The sequence below is a fragment of the Battus philenor genome, unplaced genomic scaffold (genome assembly GCF_028537555.1).
Source record: "Battus philenor isolate CCGP_79_NKW_IND1 unplaced genomic scaffold, ilBatPhil1.0.hap1 SCAF_3, whole genome shotgun sequence".
Lineage (NCBI taxonomy): Eukaryota > Metazoa > Arthropoda > Insecta > Lepidoptera > Papilionidae > Battus > Battus philenor.
Window position 1 is genome coordinate 11,572,851 of NW_027181693.1, and position 19,936 is coordinate 11,592,786.

Below are 19,936 nucleotides of genomic sequence, written 5' to 3' on the forward strand. Positions count from 1 at the left end.
ATACCATATGAATTCACTTATATTTCATTCCTTTTTATCTACACTTTAATAAAGAAATACAAAAGAAAACAAATTAATACAATGATAATTAGTAATATTTTAGTTTATAACACTATCCTGTATAAATCATGGATACACAAATGTAGATTTAAGCGGTGAAAATGTAAATATCCTACGATACTTTTTTATTTATCGAAATTAGACCAAGGGCAGATGCTATCACTTTTCGTAATTTATTGTATTGTTTTAATTTAACACCAATTCAGTTCACTATCATCACAAAACGCGGTCCAAAATTTATTGACTGTGTAACGTAGGCGTATATTATTCGCCGTCGGCGGCGTTAGTGTCTTATTCCGAATTCAAATGAAGGGCGGGCGCGTGCGCGTGTTTTGGGCGGAGACTGGAGCCGCCCGTGTGCAGCAGCTTTTGGATTTTCAACTTAAAACGAGTGTAGTAACGATTACAGTTGAATGCGAGGGTTTGTGATGAAGAAGTGTAGGCGTTAGATCCGCCTTCGGTGCAGTGTGCCCTTTAGAGCGTGGCGAGTGATGGCCGCGCGCGGTGACGCGTGCTCGGGGCAGTAATGGTGATGGAGCGGCTGGCGGACTTCGTCAGCAAGTCGCTGGAGGGTGGTGAAGTGCCTACTCCGCCGCCGGAGCCCGGGGAACCAGACGAAGAAGTGGATATTACAGCGCTAGAGGAAAAGGCGCCGCCGGCAAAACGACCGCGCAACTGGCTCATCTCGCCTCTTCCCGTAAGGAATTGTAAAAGGGAAACAGATGATGACGAAGAAACTAGACACGGTATGTATTAATTTTGTGACCATTTTATTAGTAGCCAATTTCACGTTCTTATGTTCATTTTAACATTAATGCATATGCAACTAACCATTAATATCAGTCGAAGTATTCCAAAGTAATTAACTTACTGAAATAATATAAATCTTTATATTATTTCAGTAAGTTAATTAACGCCAATGAATCATTAAAAATGATAAAAATAAGAAATAACAACATAAAAAAAGCTACGTATTTACTCAAAATAATACCAAAAATATATTCTTTTAATTATTATCTGTAGTGAAAAACGATAAGCTAGTTCTGTACTAACTGAAATTTTTGTATGTAAGCTTAAAAGAATGCTACATTTTTGAAAAACCTTTGTATGTTATATATATGATACATTTTTGGTTGTATTATTTAAAATGCCGTAACAATTACAAATAAACTGCAAAGTAGATGATATTTCGGATCCTTGTTCTAACAATTAAAGAACTATTTCAATATGGATTTTTTTAATAACTATAGGAACATTAAGGGTTTGTTTATGTACATCCTTGGCATAATATTTTGATGTCAGTATTGGAAACAATTGAAGTAAAAGCTCTAATAGCAACACCAAGTTTTACTATTTCAATCTTCCGTTTTCAGTTTAAACATAGCTTTTGTTGTTGTTATGTTAGTGTTGTTTATTAAGAAACACAGGCGTACGTATTTTTAATTGTAGACGGTCATTTCATTTAGCATATTTTCTTTATTTTCTTCTTATATTTATAAACTACTATGATTTAGTTGAATATTATAAAAATATCTCTAAAATAGCTGTCACAATTATACCAAATGTATCGTAAACTGTCATGAGTAAAACGCAAAAGAGACAATCTTCTGTAGATTATTTTGTTAATGTTAAAGAGAATATGATGCTTCTGACAAGTTTGTCTCAATCAGTGAAAATTAAAACTACGTAAAAAGGAACGGGATTATCAAAATTGTGTATAAGTGTAACTGTGCATGTATTTATCTACTAAAACAATTTTTTGCTTATTTATAGTTGATCAAAATTTTTTTTAATTCAATAAAACGAAAGAATCTTTTTGGTACGGCTGTGTGTAAATATCTGGTTGTTTATGATATCATTATACCATTATATTCCGTCATTTTTTTTATTGTCATATTTTTTGTCTGTCAAAATCAAAAAATGAAATGTATAACATATCATTTTTTTTCTAAAATATTATTCAGATTTATATACTTAACGCAGTTTTTTTTTTAAAAATAGCATAAAATTAGTTTAAAAATTTTCGCTTCTGTTCCAAGAATTTTCATGATAAAACAGAAGTAGGCTGTTGATACTTGACATATTTAATTAATGATGGAATTTTTTACGAATAATAGTTAAGGAGTATCATAATATTTAGAACATAGCTAAAGAATTTAACAAAATTGTTTGGTCAATTTAAAAGAGGGAGATTACAAAGAAAACATGATTTTTGAGTCACAGACGAACTTACTGATAGGAACTTAGTAGATTATTTATCATAACGTAATCGATTTTGAAACATTTATAAAAAAGATTACATGCTAGTTATAAAGCCTGGACCTTGTGGTACGTTAACAACGCGGGAAAATGTCCGCGGTCAAAGGGTAAGTGAGGAAAACCCGAATTAACTTCAAATAAGGTGATGGGTGATGATGGCTGCTGCCAATCGGCCCTACGTATATCTATGGGGGAGGTCTAAGTCCAGAATGAACTTATTGTGGGTGAAATTATGATTACTATGAGGGTGATGCAGTCAGTATAATGAGAGTGGAAGTGCGTTGTGCCGTTAAGTTTTTAATACCCGCGAAAACTACCATGCAATTGCTGACAAAACTTGAGTAATAAATAAAATAGGATTGAACTGACCAGCAGTTCTTTATTTTGAAAATCTTAGACCGACCCAGGCTACTTAGCAAATAACAGATACGAGCTCTGTAGCGCTTTGTACATAGCCGCGAAATTCAAAAGACAAAAAGGCGGAAGGGAGATATTTGACAACCTTATATTAAAACAAATTGAACTTTCACTTTGTACCCACAAATTTTTATGTTTTGAGCTCTCATTATGTTAGGTTAACCACCAGAAAAAAACCGTCATAATAGATTTCAGCAGTTTCATTGATTAGAAATCCCGAACTTTCTATAGAATTGATTTTATACCAATAACACGGTAACATAATTATTGAATAATGTGGCACGTGTCGCGTTGTAATAAAGTATTAGATATATTTTAAACTGTGACGTCTTTATTTTGTATATAAAAAATAAAGGACTTTGGTATCTTTTTGATAACTTTTGTAAGAACCAATTATATATTAAAATCGTCAAATGGACTGTAATATTTTGATTGTCGACTGCAATAAGCCTTTATGTTTAAGTTTTTATTAAGTATACGTTTAGAAAATATTGTACCTCAGTATGAATTTAATATGTTCCAACATTACTATTTTGAGATTGATGAAACTAATACGTTAAGCGAAATAATATATCAAATAGATATAAATTAATTTTATAACCATCGGAAATCTTAGTCTAAAAGTGGGAACGCAAATTTAGAAGAATTTTATTTTGTTTTACATATGTACGAGACATAAGTAATTTAAACAACAAAAACTTGCTCGATTCTATTTGCAATTATAATAATACTTATTTCTGTGAATCAACTGAGTTAAGTTAGTAAGAGTAATACCATAACTGCCTAATGTCAATAGCTTTGTTATTTTTCTACTGTTGGGACAAAAATCTCCTTTCAGAGAGCGTTACGGAGTTGTAATCAACCATCGTCATTATTATTTTTAAATGTAGAGTTTGTGTAGGAGCTACATAAACTAACTCCTCGTCTCCTTTCTTCCATCGGAAATTAAGAAAACGGATTCCCGACATCCATAAACAGTTGAAATCCCAACAATCAACAATAACCGTTTTACCATTACTTTTGTAGTGCGAACAGCCAAGGAACGATACAACGTACCGGCGCTGTTTTTCCAGCTAGTTATGACTTGGGAGTCTCTAAGTTAATTCTTTTGCTTTCTATTCATGACAAGAAGACCATACATAAACGGAAGTAACGGTTTGATGAGTATAAAACCGCCAGTGACCACAAGCGTATTTAGTGTTAAATGTAAAATATACAATTTGTGCTTATAATACAATGCTATTGTAACTTTTAGGTCTGCTATGGCTATGGGATGTAAAATATCTGGTTAAGGACAAGGCTTTACAAAATTTGGAATTTATTGCATTATTTCTAGACAGGCAAGTACTATAGTAGACCTCGTCATCGCTTAACCTCAGGCGAGAGAGAAAGAGAAAGAATTTTGCCTGCAAATGATAAAGTAGAATGTCCACTGTTGGATAAAGACTTTCCTATTATTTTTTTTTCCAATAAAACCGGTCAGAAGCAGCCTGCATCTAGCGTCGACAAACGTTCTTAACATTGTTATCTATCTATCTTTTGAATGGACGTCCTAGGTTGTGCTTGCTGGTCCTTGATCTCTATTCCAGAATCTTAATCCCTGGCAGCCATTTGATCTGTGTGCAATGTGGCCTGCCCGTTGCCACTTCAAGATGCCAATCCGCTGTCGTTCGTCTTCGGATCTCCTCATAACGTTTTTATGTGTAATTTATCATGTGAGTGTAATGTGGATTAGAAAATAGTACATAACTTTCAAATCCTTAACCATAATGCCGGTTTCTTTGAGAGGAACGTCGAATTGTTTCTTCACTAATTACTTGCCTGTTGGTAAAGCGTCTATCTTAAGTTATTTGCCACTGGATTACTAGCATTTAACTTGCTTCATAAAGTGAAAAAGCATTTAGGGGGTCTTTAAAGTTTAAAATGACCATACTTATAATACCAATTGAGAGATGATGCGTCTGATTGTCAAGTTATTTAAAACTATTAATTAAAAAAATAATAAATAATGATAACAACATCTCTTTTCCAATACAATTCACAGAACACCTATCCATTCATGGTACACGATTGGAAATAAAAAACACGTTTTTACTAAAGTAGGTTACGAAATGGAAAACTTATTAAACAAAGACCTTTTAGACAAAAATGCAAGGTTTAAGATGACGAATTTGCGTCATTTAACATTGACATGCCATGTATTTCTTTACAATTCCGTTTTTTACAATCAATTCAAAAAATCGAATATCTAACTTCATGAATTCAATCAAGATTTTTGATTAAATTATATTCTTGAGTAATAAATTATGTAAAAGTCAATTATTATTAAACGAAAAAAAACTCGTAACATATTATATCCAATATTAGGTAACGAGTTTTTAATCGATTCGACATTCAACTCGTAAGGTTTCAATTTATTTAGAAGAGAATTTAAGTAGTTTTCACGTTTCGAGTATATATTATATATTATATTTAAAGGGTATATGTTATATTTAAAGGAAACGACATTCTTATAATAAATAAAAGGATAAAGCAACGCCAATACGAGAAAACCATTTAATGGACAACAAGAAAGACATCTAAACGAAATAAATCACGTCCCGTTTAATGGTAGTACTCTGTGCATCGTTCGATAATTAATCACCGTTCTCAGGTCTTAGCCGTTTAAGAAGTTCGAATGCCCTCGGGGCGAAAGGGGAGAGTTGAGGGGAGGAGAGCAGCGCCGCCTACAGTTGGATAATCCCTCCATTTACATAATTGCCGTATAAAAAGGAGAGCTTCCCAATTTGCTAAATTGCTTCAAACGACACTGTTAAACGTAACACGCGCGATCGTCACGACGTCATTCCCCGGAGGATCTAGCTACAAGTCCACGATTATCAGCCATTTGGCAATCAATTATTAAATTTAGATGATCGTTTCTTTTGCAACGTTATTTTTTTTTAATTAAAACAATATAAAATGTTTAAATTCGTTTACGTCGTACGTGGAATGTAATATTTTGCTACTACAACGGCAAGTAAAAATACTTCTGGTAGTCACAGGACATTTGTAAAGCTTTAGAGGGGTATAGACCATTTGCTGTTAATTAATGTATATCATCTAAAAGTCATTGGTTTACTAATAATAAATAACGTAAGTAAATAATTACATACATGTACACACACACACACACACACTATACTATCTGTCCCTTCCGATGAAATGAGAGTGATCACTTTATACTTTTTGATTGGAAATAGGCGTAAAAGTTTGAAAACTTTCTGTCAATAAATGAGCTATAGATTTCCCTTTTAAGAGCTTTTACACCTATAACCCTGAATATTCAACTTTAGCCATTTGACAGCTTTTCATAAAAATCTCCTAAATTCCTAAAGTATATTAGATAAATTCGATACCATGATACATGAAAAAATAATGTTTTTTTTTTGTAAAAGCATTTAGTTATTTAAATGATGAATATATGAGTAGTCTGTAATATGTATGTAGATCTATTCCTACATCTATTACTTATGATGACCGCCCGTACCGTTTTTTCTTCTTTACCAATTCCATCCAATGGTTGTGGTAAAAGTAAAAATTTCTGTTTGCGATAAAATAGCCCTCTGTACTTCATTCTTTGCTTTTTCATGTAATTGCTTTTTACTTCCTGCTTAAAAACAAGATTAAACATTACACCATAGACTATAAAATATGTGGATATGTTTGATTTTTTATAATATAGGTGGTGATTGTAAATATGTTTATAACGCTTTGGATAAATAAAAACTCATCGTCGCCGCTGCAAACAAAATAGCGCGCAGAGTGAGTCACTCCATCTGAGTTAAATAAAACGCAACCTGCTGGTTTTAGAAACAGTGATCGTTACTTTGAGCAAGATTTACATAAAACATTAGGAAATATAAGAATTATTTCATTTTTATTCCATTCGCAGGATTTCATAAATTACCATATCAAAGAAAAAGGAAAACCAAGTCGTTGATAACGACTGAAAAAGTAAATTAATTAAGTACTAGAAGTTATTTATATAGACAATTTCGATACAGATACCACAGAAAAATGTTTTCTTAGAACATGTTATTGTAACTTTCAAGGACATTTTAGAAAGCTATTGAACCAAGTAATTATTCATGTGATTATGTATCACATAAAAAATTTCTTCGTATTAGTATTAAGTGCTATTATAACTTATACGCCTTTTATTATAATTTTTTTTTGTAATAATCATCTCAACAATTGACTAAAAACTTTTTTCTCTAATTCTGTGTCTTTTAAACCATGTAATATAACTATTCTTTTACTTTTTGTGGTCTTATTAGTCCATTGATACTCACTGCAAGGCATAGGTCTCCCCGAAGATATCTATAGCGTAATACCATAATACAATATATCCCCCATATATGGTATTATGCTATGCAGAGGACGCTGCTGCCCATCTTCTTAAAACTGGTGTTTGAACAGTGCGCTAATAAGAAAAGTTTAAATTATATGGGATTGTGTCCCGGGAAACGAACCCTCGACCTAAGATATCAAGTCTCAGTCCTATACTGCTTGATTACCACTGCTTTTTCCATCAAAATAATTCAATAAATTTGTAAATTGTTAGTATTACGATACAAAAATAATTAGGCTTTCAAATAAAGGCAAACTTTTTTACTTTTTCCTCACAAACAATGTTTTTCAAAATAAAATCAAACCTTTGATATTTTTAAAACCATTGATTTGTAGACAGGGTGTACCATACATTAATAAATAGCAAACGAGGTATATGTTATATACATTAATCCCTTTAAAGCTTTTACACCTATTTCAAATCACCCTGTGTATTATAAGTATTGCTTGTGAATTTTAAAAACATAAATTTCAGATATTTTTGTCTGTATTTTCTTCTTTCTATCTTTTCTAATTTTATCCCTGCAAGGCATGGGCCTCCCCCAAAGGTCAAATTCACAAATAATGATTTCATTATTACTTATGTTCATGTTTGCTGTTCATTCATTTATATAGTTTTTACCAATCTAGAAAGTAATTTAATGCTCAATTATCAGCAGATGAAAGTAGACCTAACTGGTTAGTTTCTTAAAGGTCAATCAATGTTGGTAAAGCTTACTTATTGATAAAAAAATTACCTTCATCGTTCCTCCCTTAATCGGTGACCAATTATAAATCAAAGCCAACATTAATGATTTACCAGATTAATCGTTAATTAAGAATCTGGATTACATATGGTTACATATGCGTAAAACGTTTTTAACAATCTCAAGTGTCTATTGATGAAATGATGAAATATAGTCTTATTTTTAAGCAAATAAAATTGTAGCACGAAGAGTTCAAACAGTAAACAGAGAGTTCAAAAATTTAATAAAGATTATAATATGTTTACAACAACCTTATACCAGTGGCGGCTAACCTGCGGCTCGCGAAAAATGCAGGTCTTTGAACGATAATATTTATTTCTGATTTATTGTCCAAATATATCGATATTTAAATTTATATTGCGTTTGTCATAGTTCATGGAAAATCGAAATGAAGTACTAATGTGAATAATTTCATTCCACCGTAAAATTAGTTACACCCAAATACCGACCATAATCACAAAAAATATCATAATAATATCAAAAAAACTAAAACCAACATCTGAAATAATTACTGAGGAATACTGTCTCCACCATTCATCAAATTTTAAAGAATTATTTATGTCAATTTTTCATTTTTGAATTCAATACATTTTTTGTATTATAGTTTAGACATTTTCGATAAATATAATTTTTTGGAAAAAAAAATAACAAATCTTTTCATCTTTTATACGCATATTATACATATTGCGGATTGCGAAATATTTCAATTTTCGAAAAATGACCCGGGCTATCAAGAAGCTTGACCACTTTGCTATAGACATTTAATTTGAGTTTTGTCAGTCGATAAAAGACCTAGATGATGTTTTATATATTCACTATGTCAGTTTAACATTATAAGTAAATTACCTATGGAAAATCTATATTTTTTTATTATGTTTGATTTTGTATACTAGACAACATAGAAAAGTCGAATGGCGCAGTTAGCAATGGCGGTGGTAAGCAGCGCCGATCGAGGACCAACTTCACGTTGGAGCAGCTAGGCGAATTGGAGCGGCTGTTCGACGAGACGCACTACCCCGACGCATTCATGAGAGAAGAGCTCAGCCAACGACTTGGCTTAAGCGAAGCAAGGGTTCAGGTAATCTACCAATACCTATTTATTTTCATCGTCTACATAATCTCATAATTAATATGAGGTCTCAAATATAGAGAAAAATTATAAAAAACATGCAAAATAGTAAAATAAACATTTCACTTTTTAAACCATAGTGTATATGTATGTATATATGTAGTCCTTTACCTCCTAAACATTTACGGTCACTGAAAATTGTATAAAATTATTAAAACATTGAGGATGCTAAATATATAATTGGTTGTTGTTTATAAAATATTAAATCTATCTATAAAGTGATACACACCAAAATAAGTTAATTTAATATTCTACTGCGACAGGTCCATAAATTTTGACAGTCTGTCTGGACAGCTTGTATAAAGTATAATCATTGAAATTAGTTTGAATGGAACACAAAAAAAATAATTATCTTTTAAATACAATACAAATCGTATTGTACATATTGTTACTTAAAATTGAGTCAAATTTATCACAACTTCACTCTATGATACAACCTCGAACCAATTTGTGTTATAATATAAATAATTATATACCACATTTGAATTGGTGTAATCTATTATAAAAATATCAATATCGACATATATTATTTTTATCTCAAATGTTTAAAACCAAGTTGTGTGTGTCCTTTGCTTCAATAACAAATTAAAATGGTGCATTTTTGTGAGTATTTAAACAGAATTTCTTATGGTTAAAAATTTTGAAAAACGTAGTAATGTGTAGATTGTACTAACATACGCAGTCAAGGTAGTAAGGAAGCTTCTCCTTGCCTTAGAGATGCGCTTAATCTTCAAAACAAGTTTAGATATATATTGGTTATTGATTTCCACTAAACACGAGTCTCCCTTGAGATTACGCTGTATCTTACTAATTATCTACCAGTGCAACAAATGTACCGCTTAAGAAAGATATTCAAAAAATAAATTTTCTACAAGTCAATGTAGAGTGGCGATGTCGATCAAACAGGTATATTATTTAAAAACGTAATAACTAACATTATGAAAGAAAAATATTGTTTAAAACCTGAAAATACAATTTGAGTTTGAAATACTATAAGATGATTTAATGAAGATATTTTAAAAAAATCAAAAAATAATTATAATACAATATAACATTTCTTCTTGCCTGGTGATGATTATCGTTAATATTAAAAATAATATATTTCATACGAAGTTAAATAATAGAATACCTGTTGTAATTTAGCGATCACCATATCCCCGATCGTAACACACGCGTAATCATAGCGTGTGATATTAATTAGGGTGTAGCGCGTCCCGTACCCTTGTAATTCGAACCCACTTAACATTGCGATCCCCGTTCATTACTAATGCAAGTAATTAGCTGCGAGACTCCAACAAGTGCGACTTTATCGGCCATATATTGTGATTAGTGTTCGATCGGCACTAAACGATATTTGTAAGTATCCCATGGTAGGGGACGTAAGTACCTCAGAATGTGTCACATAAAAATAAAAGCTTGACCCCGTGCTGTATTTCTTCACTAATGTCAAGTCAGTATTCCCGAAATATTGAATTACGCGAGTAATTTGTTTGTACATTTCTTTTTGTTATTAAAAAATAGACGACACACATTTACCTACCTTTCTCTCTTTTTTCAATAGGTTGAAATTTCTAATTAATATGAAAATTAATAATTAATTAAAATATGATAGTTTTAATAAACATTATAAAATATCTAATAATACATAAAGATATTTCTATTATTCATTTTAAATTTAACAGTGTCGGAGAAAGTTTTTAGTGGCCCGTCAAAGTTAAAATTACAGCTAAAAATAAAAAAAATATTTTTAAACAAAAGATATTGTTTAAAATTCTATTTTTAAATAAATAATTTTTAAGTATACACCTAACAAAATAGGATAATATTTTTTTTTCTACTAATTGTATTTAGATGTAATATTTTATTTTGACTTATACATAAAGTAATTGCTTACTAAAAAGTTGCCACAAAGCCTTTTGGTTAAGATTAAATACCAGTAAGTATTAGTAGTCCGTTTTTAGACGTAATCTGTATGCGAAACAAATAAAAGGTAAACCGACACAATAAAATATGGCTCAAGAAAAACAAATTATTAACATTAACTAAAATATAGAAAAAAGCTGATTGAAATTAAACTATTTACATTTTTAGAGCCTGTTAACAGCATTATTTGATCAATAGTTGTACCCGCAGTAATTGAAAACACACGAATTATACAAACGTCTAATATAAAACCGGGCGGCGTGTACATATTTGCTTGTTTAGTCGAATTGTCTAATGTAATCAGAGCTAATGAATTCGCCCCTAGTTAGCGTATCGGTCGTCGGCAATGGAGAAATGACAGCCTAGATTAAAACTCAGCTGTTTGTTCTGATTTACTTACATATTTATTTCAATTAATCATTTTTTTCTGTACAAACTAATGGCATACATGCAAGTAACAAAAAATAAGACAAATAAAGTTGTTACGTCTTTATTGTCTATGACAGTGTTTCTTCTGGTTTTATGTATTCTGTAGTTATAATTGATTTTTTAAGTAAAATTGTCCTTATGTATTCAAGTTTCTCTAACTTAAATTAATTCATCTAATTTCAATTACTATATATTTTAGATTAATATGACGATTTTGATACGGGCATATATATATTTTTTATATATAATTAATGTAATGTAATATTGACTTTGGTTTGAAAGTCTATTTACAGTTTGCATTACGTGTATTGTTTATAATACAGTTGTGTTATTGAATATGCACGCTCAAACGTATTCGTAACTCCAGTCCGCAGAGTGCAATCAGCATGACGTGCCCTCCTCACTAATGCGGTTACTCCTGTTTGTCCGTCGGTGCCTACAGTGCACACGTCCCTCCGCTACGTACAAAACAAACGTGCGCTGTGTACGCCGTAGAAACGTGTCGCAACCGTAATGCGATTACACTACGTACGGTCAACCCGTTCCTCGTCATGAATTACGTAATCATCATGGACTTAAAAAAATATTAACGTTGTCTATAGCAGCATGTTTATCTTCTATGTGTATTTTTCTTTCGAGGAAGATCGAATAGGCAATGAGATGATGCGAAAAAGATCGAAAGTAATCGATATAGCCCAGCGGATTTGCAAGTTAAAGCGACAGTGGGCAGGTGACGTAGCCCGAAGAACAGAAAGCCGCCCAGTCCTTAATGTTCTGGAGACATGATCAGCGGCGAACAAGCGCAACGTAGTACATCCACCAACTAGAGTAAAGTCATCAGGAGACACAGAATGCAGACCGCTTTCAAGCTATGCACTTCCTATAGCTGCAATGATGATAATAATGATGGTGAAGAAGGTTTTTATGAAATAGAGAAAAACAACAATTTTCATTTCCCAGTAATTAGTAATTGCTAACGGAAGATACAAATTTGAATGTGAGCAGGAAATAGTGAAGGAAATAGACAGTGGAAGCTTTGCCTCCCTTCTGGGCGACGACGAGTGTCGCCCACCGTTTCTAAAGTACTGCAAAAAAAACGGAGGTTATTGAGAGAAATAAATTTGATCATAACTATTGAAATTAATAAAGGGTTAGGTAAGACCTAAGAAATGTAAAAATATTCAAGAATAGATAAAAAGTACATAAGATAAATAATAATAGATTAATTGCAGAATATAATAAAATGTAAGATACAAAAGTTAAAACACAAAACTAGGTAACAATAATTTGATAAATAATCTGTAGTACTTTGGAAATAGAAAAGATGGATGAAAGGCGACGGTTGAATTACAGCAATACTAATGGTGCGAAAATTTTTATGATAGGTAAATGACAGAAAAAGTATCAATGATACTGTGAAGGAAAAAAGAAAACAAATGTAAATAAATAAAATATACCTGAGAAAAATATTACCCGAAATTGTATCACCCTGTTGCACTCAAAATAGGGAGAACGCAATAATAAAAACCGTAGCATAAAACGAAAAAAATTCGTGTTAGGAATATCCTAAATCGAAAATAGAAATCTTATTTTTCTGAGCAATCGATTATTTTTTATTGAGACATTAAATCGATACTAAAGTGATCACTGTAAAATATGTTGTTTATTTGTTTTGTATATTGGATTGTGACAGGCCGGAAAGATTTAACAGCACGAAGTGTGTCGGGGCAGCCGGTTAAATAAATGAAAAAAAATGCTAACCGTTGAAAGAAAAATTTAATTGAATTGTGTAGCTAGCTACTAATTTTTGTACACAATTTGCTGTGAACATTATTTAAAATGAAAGAATTTATTTTTTCTCTAGTATATAATAACGTAACACGTATAATGTGTAACTTTCGCAGAGTACTGTAGACAAATTTATTCGATATATACATAACGCAGAGATATCGTATTCTAGTTAAAATCGATTTACCTGATTGAATTCAACCGCAGCTAGTTCGATGTGTTTGATTCAAAACTAATTAGTCTTTGTTTGCAGGTGTGGTTTCAAAACAGACGCGCAAAATGCCGAAAACACGAGAGCCAAATGCATAAAGGTTTGTACTGTTTAATAAAATGATGTCATAAAACTTTCTAGAACTTCTTTAATAATATTTAATAATATTACATCGTCATAATATAGTTAACATACGTTATTGTGCTTATATACATTGTGATTGGTTATGGGTATTAAATCCCTAAAAGAATGAATGTATATATCTCATTTGCTGTCAATTGTATGGCGCACACTATTAAAAAGGTTCAGAGGTAATATATAATGTAATAAAAAAAAAGAAAAAGTGTTTCAAGCTTCGGATTGCTACAAATTTAAAACAATGATTATTTACAATTTATTCGTACAAAATTTGTACTGCCAAAAGATAGATAGAACTTCGTGGTTTTCCATAAAAATTGGGTGATTCAAAATGTGTGAAAATTTAGTTTTTTTTGTTTACAAACTAGCTATACATTTACACCTTCAAAGATATTACACCGATAACCCATCAACTCAAAGATTTGCCATCAAATTTAAAACGCATGTATATAATAAAAAACATGTTCGAACTTCGTAACTAAGGTCAAAAGTTGTAAGCGGGTGCAATTCCAGCGCATTAAGTATTCTCCATCATTCGATCTAACTCGATTACTGCTCCCGACGGCGCCGGTTCGGACTCTAACAGTTTTTTAATTCGACCATAACTCACGCGGATGAATAATTAAAATGGCGGGCTGAGGCGGCAATCCGCGCGAGACGGTAAAAAAACTCGGGAGGCGATACACGTGAGCAGATAAATCCGGTGAATTGCACAACGCACTTAACGATCGACCGACCTCGCCCTGATCAGTATTTCTATGATACTGATCCAATAGATTACATTGCTTATTGTTAAGTAGTGTGAAACATCAAACGATAATATTTTACAAATTTCATTTCACTTAATACTTTATACTTTCCACTAAATAGCCGATGACGACTCTCGGGTCGTTTCTTACTAATGCGACATACATCAATTATGCCTGAAGTATTATTTTTCTTAATTACTAGTCTTTATTTTGTCATATTCATATGAACTACAATCAGAAATATCAAATATTAGTTATAATTTGTTCAGAAGCGTTACAATAATTACGAGCGACAATGGGTCGAGTGTAAATGACCTATAGTGTATCGTCATTATCGTTTCAGCCGTAGGACGTTCGGTTGACATAAGTCTCCCCCATCTCTAAACTCCCACTAGCTTCAGCGACTGTGAGGCGGACGATGGGTCAATGTGGTCTCGAACCAACGTGACACCACCACGAAGGTTTCGGGGGTAGCGTGAATCATACACGTATATCCCGGAAAGGCTATCTAAAATAGTATAGCGCGAGGTAAGACCGCGAGCGATCGCTGACTGGGGGTTTTTTGTGGGACGGAATTCCATATAACCCTGTGAAAAACAAAAAAAGGTCACCCCCCATAGATTTCCAAGAAGACCGCTTTGAAGCTGCCTGCATCCAGTGCCGTCCGTCGACAACAAGATGGTCTGTCTATTTTGTGGGTGGACGGCATTTACTGTATCAATTATTGTTTAAAAACAAAATCATAATTATCGAGTGTTTTACAAGTTTTGAAATACATAAAGTATTACGATTGTGGCCCGCCCTTTAAATTGAAATAGTAATGCTTTCAAATTATGTTTTTACTGTGGTGATGTAAACTTAACTACACCGAAACCTTCATCGAGTGACAATGTTACTAAAATCACCGGTAAAATAGAATGTCTATTACCTAGAAAAAGTTTAATGAATGTTTTCTTACGTATAAAACGGCGAGTAAGTTGAAAATTTATATTTTATGTTCAATTCTGGACGCATTGTTCTACATACCCACTAACACAAAAGGAAAATCCCAAAACTAATAACATTACAAATAAGCGTGCATTTCGCGGCCAGAGCCGTCTTCGTTGATCTTATCTATTTTATAAACGAGAGATGACAGGCCGAGCGCATCGGCTCCGGGAGCGCACTACCCCGTGATTGCGAGAGCATTGAATAACCGCTAAACGGAGCGTAAAGCGGAAAAAAGCCGCTCGTCGGAATCGAATAAAATGATTCCCCGCGGGAGCCATTCGGACGCAATCCCGCCGTCCCCTGCTAAATGTCTTATTAACTTATGTGCCCCCGCGCCTCCGCTCCCCTCGCACGCCCGCCTAACACAAGAACAATCATGTAAAGTGAAATGAAACGGTTATTTGTTATGTTTGCCCCTTTGAGAGAAACGACGAGATTCGCGGAGTTGTTATTGATTCACACGAACGCTTTGTCATTCATATCCGTTACAACACACGTTCATTCTTTCGTCTTGATGACTTCTTGTGTACTTATCGATTTGGATTATAATGACTTGCTTTTATGGAAATTGTTTGTTTTGAATAAAAACTGGCAACTGTAGCTAATAAGCCTAGAAACATAACATTATTGTGATAATGTCACGACCGATGGAATTAATAATTAACACTCTATTAGGAAAGCATATGCCTCGCAGTGGCAGTCTATCGACTGATATAATAATGACTGAAAATATAACTATTTTAATATTTAGTAAAACATGCTTTTAGTATCGTAAAATACTATGTTTCACGGTATAATTTTCTTGCGCCGTAAATATATAAAAAAAGCGTAATGCAAAAGTCCAATTTACATGACTTTTCTTGCTCGCAAATCATAAAGAGCAAGCGTTCTATCTTCATAAAATTAAGAATTCATTCTTAACGAAGAAATGAATCTCGCCGGGTGCAAGCGCCCGTTACAAAACAATAACAGCCGACGTGAAATTTAAAAATAAAAGAATACACCGACGCCTAATTGTTCCCTTGTTCATGAAATTGTAAAGTTATTCGCGCGCCGCGAGGGTGGCGATGTTTTATTGCGCAGAAACCGCTGTAAAGATGTTCGGCCCGGTTTAAACTAAGCGGGAGAGAGCAGGAGAGGAGCGCCCCGCGCCCCGCGCCGGCTTACCTTATAACTCGATTAAATTAAACAACTCAGAGTTAATCAAATAAATGCACGGCGGTCGCAGGGCGAAGGGCGGCGGGGCGCTGGACGGGCGCACTCCTATTTATGTCGGCACTTCCCGAAAGTAATTCAGTGTCAAATATGGAAATAACTCATACGAGTGAGGGCATCCATTTTGATAATACCGACGGCCGACCGGAGAGCTATGATTTATGAAAAGCGTCGCGCACGTTCGCCTACACGCGCGCGTGCCTACGAAGCTACGGAACCGCGTAGCACTTCTCGTTTGTGATGTGTGTTTGATTTTCATAACAACATCGAGGTTCTTAACATCAAATCTTATGTCACCTGAAAATTAAGATTGGATTTATGTTCTGTATATTCAATTCTAAGTATTTAAACAATAATCAACTCGACGCCAGTGATATTTATTTAATATATTATTAATTTAAAATTTTACTTCTTAAACCTATCTCTCTTCCTCTTGGGCGTAATCTAAAACTGAGGTCCAAGGTGAGCAAGTAATTAAATTAATGAATCCTTTAGGCGAGACTCTTGAACACCTTAAGTCGGGTAAATTCGCGTTAATTTATTAATTGCCCACTTCGCCCGACGGGTGGGCTATAAACAACGGATCTCTCTTAATTTACGAGCAAATTATGCTTTACTTAAATATCAATTTAATTAAGTGGTGTTCGAGAACAGATCCCGGCGGATTTGCGCGTGACGGAGCGCTCGTTTGTCTTTGCCGATCGCTTCGGAACAATGCAATATCCGCGACTTATTTTTAATTAATTGCATTTGCTGTTCTGTACTTATCGTAAAAATCTAAAACGATTATGCATCACTTGATCGTTATTTACTGTGCATATATTTCGTGTCCTATCGTAATGATCCTACTTAAGAAAGTGTAATGTGCATTTCATACTTTTCACTTACTTTATACTTAGTACGATAAAGAAGACTTTATTGTACTACTACTTTCCTTGTGATAATAATTGTAATCATTTTAGAGTAAAAGTAATTTTAGCGGATATTCCTTTTCAATTTTATGATTCCAACGTTGCCTGATGTTGACATTAATGTACAGAATATGTATATTCATGGCCGTTAACATATTGGATGTATATAAGTCATAGTTATTTCGAGGTACCTACAAATTTGTTAATTATTGATTCTACACAGAATGTTTTGTAATGATACATGTTGTTTGCTAGCATAGACTCTATAAAGGAAAATATAAATAAAAGTATATTTTCCTCAAATCAGTCAAAAAGTAGATTTATTTCTCAGCTCAAATTTTAGAGTAATATATTACCTATTCTTGTCACTTATATTTTCCAAGTCCGAACTAATTGAGCGTAAAAAGGTGGGGTTTATCTAATTCTAAAGTTATAAAATATCCATAATTTGTTGTAATTTTCCTGTGAATCTTTCAGACCGGTAGATTGATGATGTAATAATAAAAGTATGGCAAGATTATTCGGTTTTACCATACTCTGTAACTGCTACTCTGGCTGTAGGAAAGATTAAAAGCTTTTAACTATAACTAACAAAATAACACTACCAAAAGACTTGTTGTCAAGAATAATTTTAAAAAAGAATAAAAATATTATTGTTTTTTTTTATAAGGCCTTTTAGTGGCCGGCGGAGGAACCCCACTGGAGCCCTGCCGCGTTGCTCCGTACGTGTCGGTGCCGCGACTGGCCGGCGTCCCGAGGCCCCAGCCGCCGCCCTTGCCGTTGGCCCAGCATCCGCCACCTTCAGCTGCCTTCGCACCTTTCGACTCTGCGCTACTGTCTGCCGCTGCGCACCAGGTAACTTTATTTACCCATTTCTTAATTTCCTTATAAGATTGATAACATCATTTTTATAGTAGGCCACCAAGTGCTAAAATAATATTACTCCTTAATCAACCTATAATATCATTTCATAATCAGTTGTACACAATCAAAGTCACGTGAACACAATTTAAACATATCATACACTTTCAGACAACAACTCTGATAGTTCAATATTGCTATGTAAGTAATATAACTCTAATCACTTAGCTAACATTCTTTGTTTTTAAAATGTATTACCAGCGTCACCAAATATTTCACCATCATGGACCAATGAACAAAAAATATTAAAATGTTATTTTAGATTGGTTTAAGTGTTGTTACGTATGTAAAAACATAATTAGGAATATTCGAAAATTTCATACTTAAATTCAAGTCAGTCCTCGATGCCGTCATAATAATAATACTTATTGTTATTATAATGTATTCGATCCTTTGCAAAGTTATCTTCGGGTAATTTCCTTTTCTTTTTGAAACAAAAATTTGAAATGTTCCCATCGGAATTTACGTGCGAAAATTATGTGCTACTATCAAACAGGTTCAGTTCTACTTCTGTAGCCCAAAATTGCTTCTCCGAAAAAAATACAACGAGTAAAAAAAGATTTCCTTGATTAGTCATATCCTAAAATTATTTCTGAACATAATTCCTAATAGAATGTACAGAAAATATGAAGAAGAAATATAAAGATCATAATTAGGTTCACCGTAGTTTGGGAAACTTAAAATATGAGCTACTGCAACTTATCTATGTAGATTTCCGGAAAGCGAAGTGTGGGTATAAAGCGAATATTCTTGTTGAAAAACTTACGCCAGTTGTTTGGAAAGAGCATCCGTTCGATTTTCAGACCCGCGATGTTAACATTGCTCTAATGGTCACCGACCTTCTTAAGAAGACGGCACTTAATAATAATAAAAAGAAGTTACATGTCCTATCCTATAGATATCATTGAAGATGATACAGGAAGATAAAGGTTCGTTCTAGCATGGCCCTCATGTTTATCAGAGCGAACTTGGCCTTTCCTGCTCTATAACACGTATGGTAGCGTAGATCTCTTTTTGCGGGATGTTAAATTCAAATAATATTGTCTACAAAGGTTAATGAGATAAAATGTTTAGATGGCCTTTAGAAAACAAGCTTTTCTCAACATATAGTTTATCTTCCGTATATAACGTACTATACTATTAAACAAAATAATGTGGTGATAACAGTACGCGAGCGCTGCTGCCGCGGCTGCAGCGGCGCTGTGCCCGCCGTACGCGGGCCTGGCGGCTCTGGCTGCACGCTGCCGCTCCTCATCCATCGCTGACTTACGACTCAAAGCGCGTCGTCACGCCGCAGCGCTGGCGGCGGCCACCGTGCCCTCCAACACCGCCGCCTGCGCGCCCGCTTCCGCCTCAACCCCTACTGACACATAACCCGAACACGCCTAACTATTTATTTACTCTGAAACAGATGACTATCGTCGTCTACATCACGTCTGCCGATAGATGCCTCCAAGGCATTGGCCTCCCTTAAAGATTGACACAACGAGAGGTCTCGTATTGCGCGCTCTCTACTGATTTTTGACTGCATATACTTATAATTCAACATCACCAAAGACGAACTGCTTAATTATCTATTTTTACATTTATCGCCTTATCTTTTTTTCATTAAAACTTCGCATCATAATGGAGTTCCTTGGATTATGAGTTACGTCACT

At 33.7% G+C, this 19,936-nt stretch overlaps 1 protein-coding gene across 1 annotated transcript; it reads left to right on the plus strand.

Annotated features, from left to right (window-relative positions):
* The first annotated feature begins 586 nt into the window (after positions 1 to 586).
* Positions 587 to 19,652, plus strand: LOC137926718 (short stature homeobox protein 2-like). Its single transcript, XM_068770400.1, has 5 exons — positions 587 to 806; positions 8,768 to 8,952; positions 13,397 to 13,454; positions 18,028 to 18,212; positions 19,446 to 19,652. Exons 1-5 carry the CDS (start codon positions 587 to 589, stop codon positions 19,650 to 19,652), a joined length of 855 nt encoding a protein of 284 aa, XP_068626501.1.
* The last annotated feature ends 284 nt before the right edge of the window (positions 19,653 to 19,936 follow it).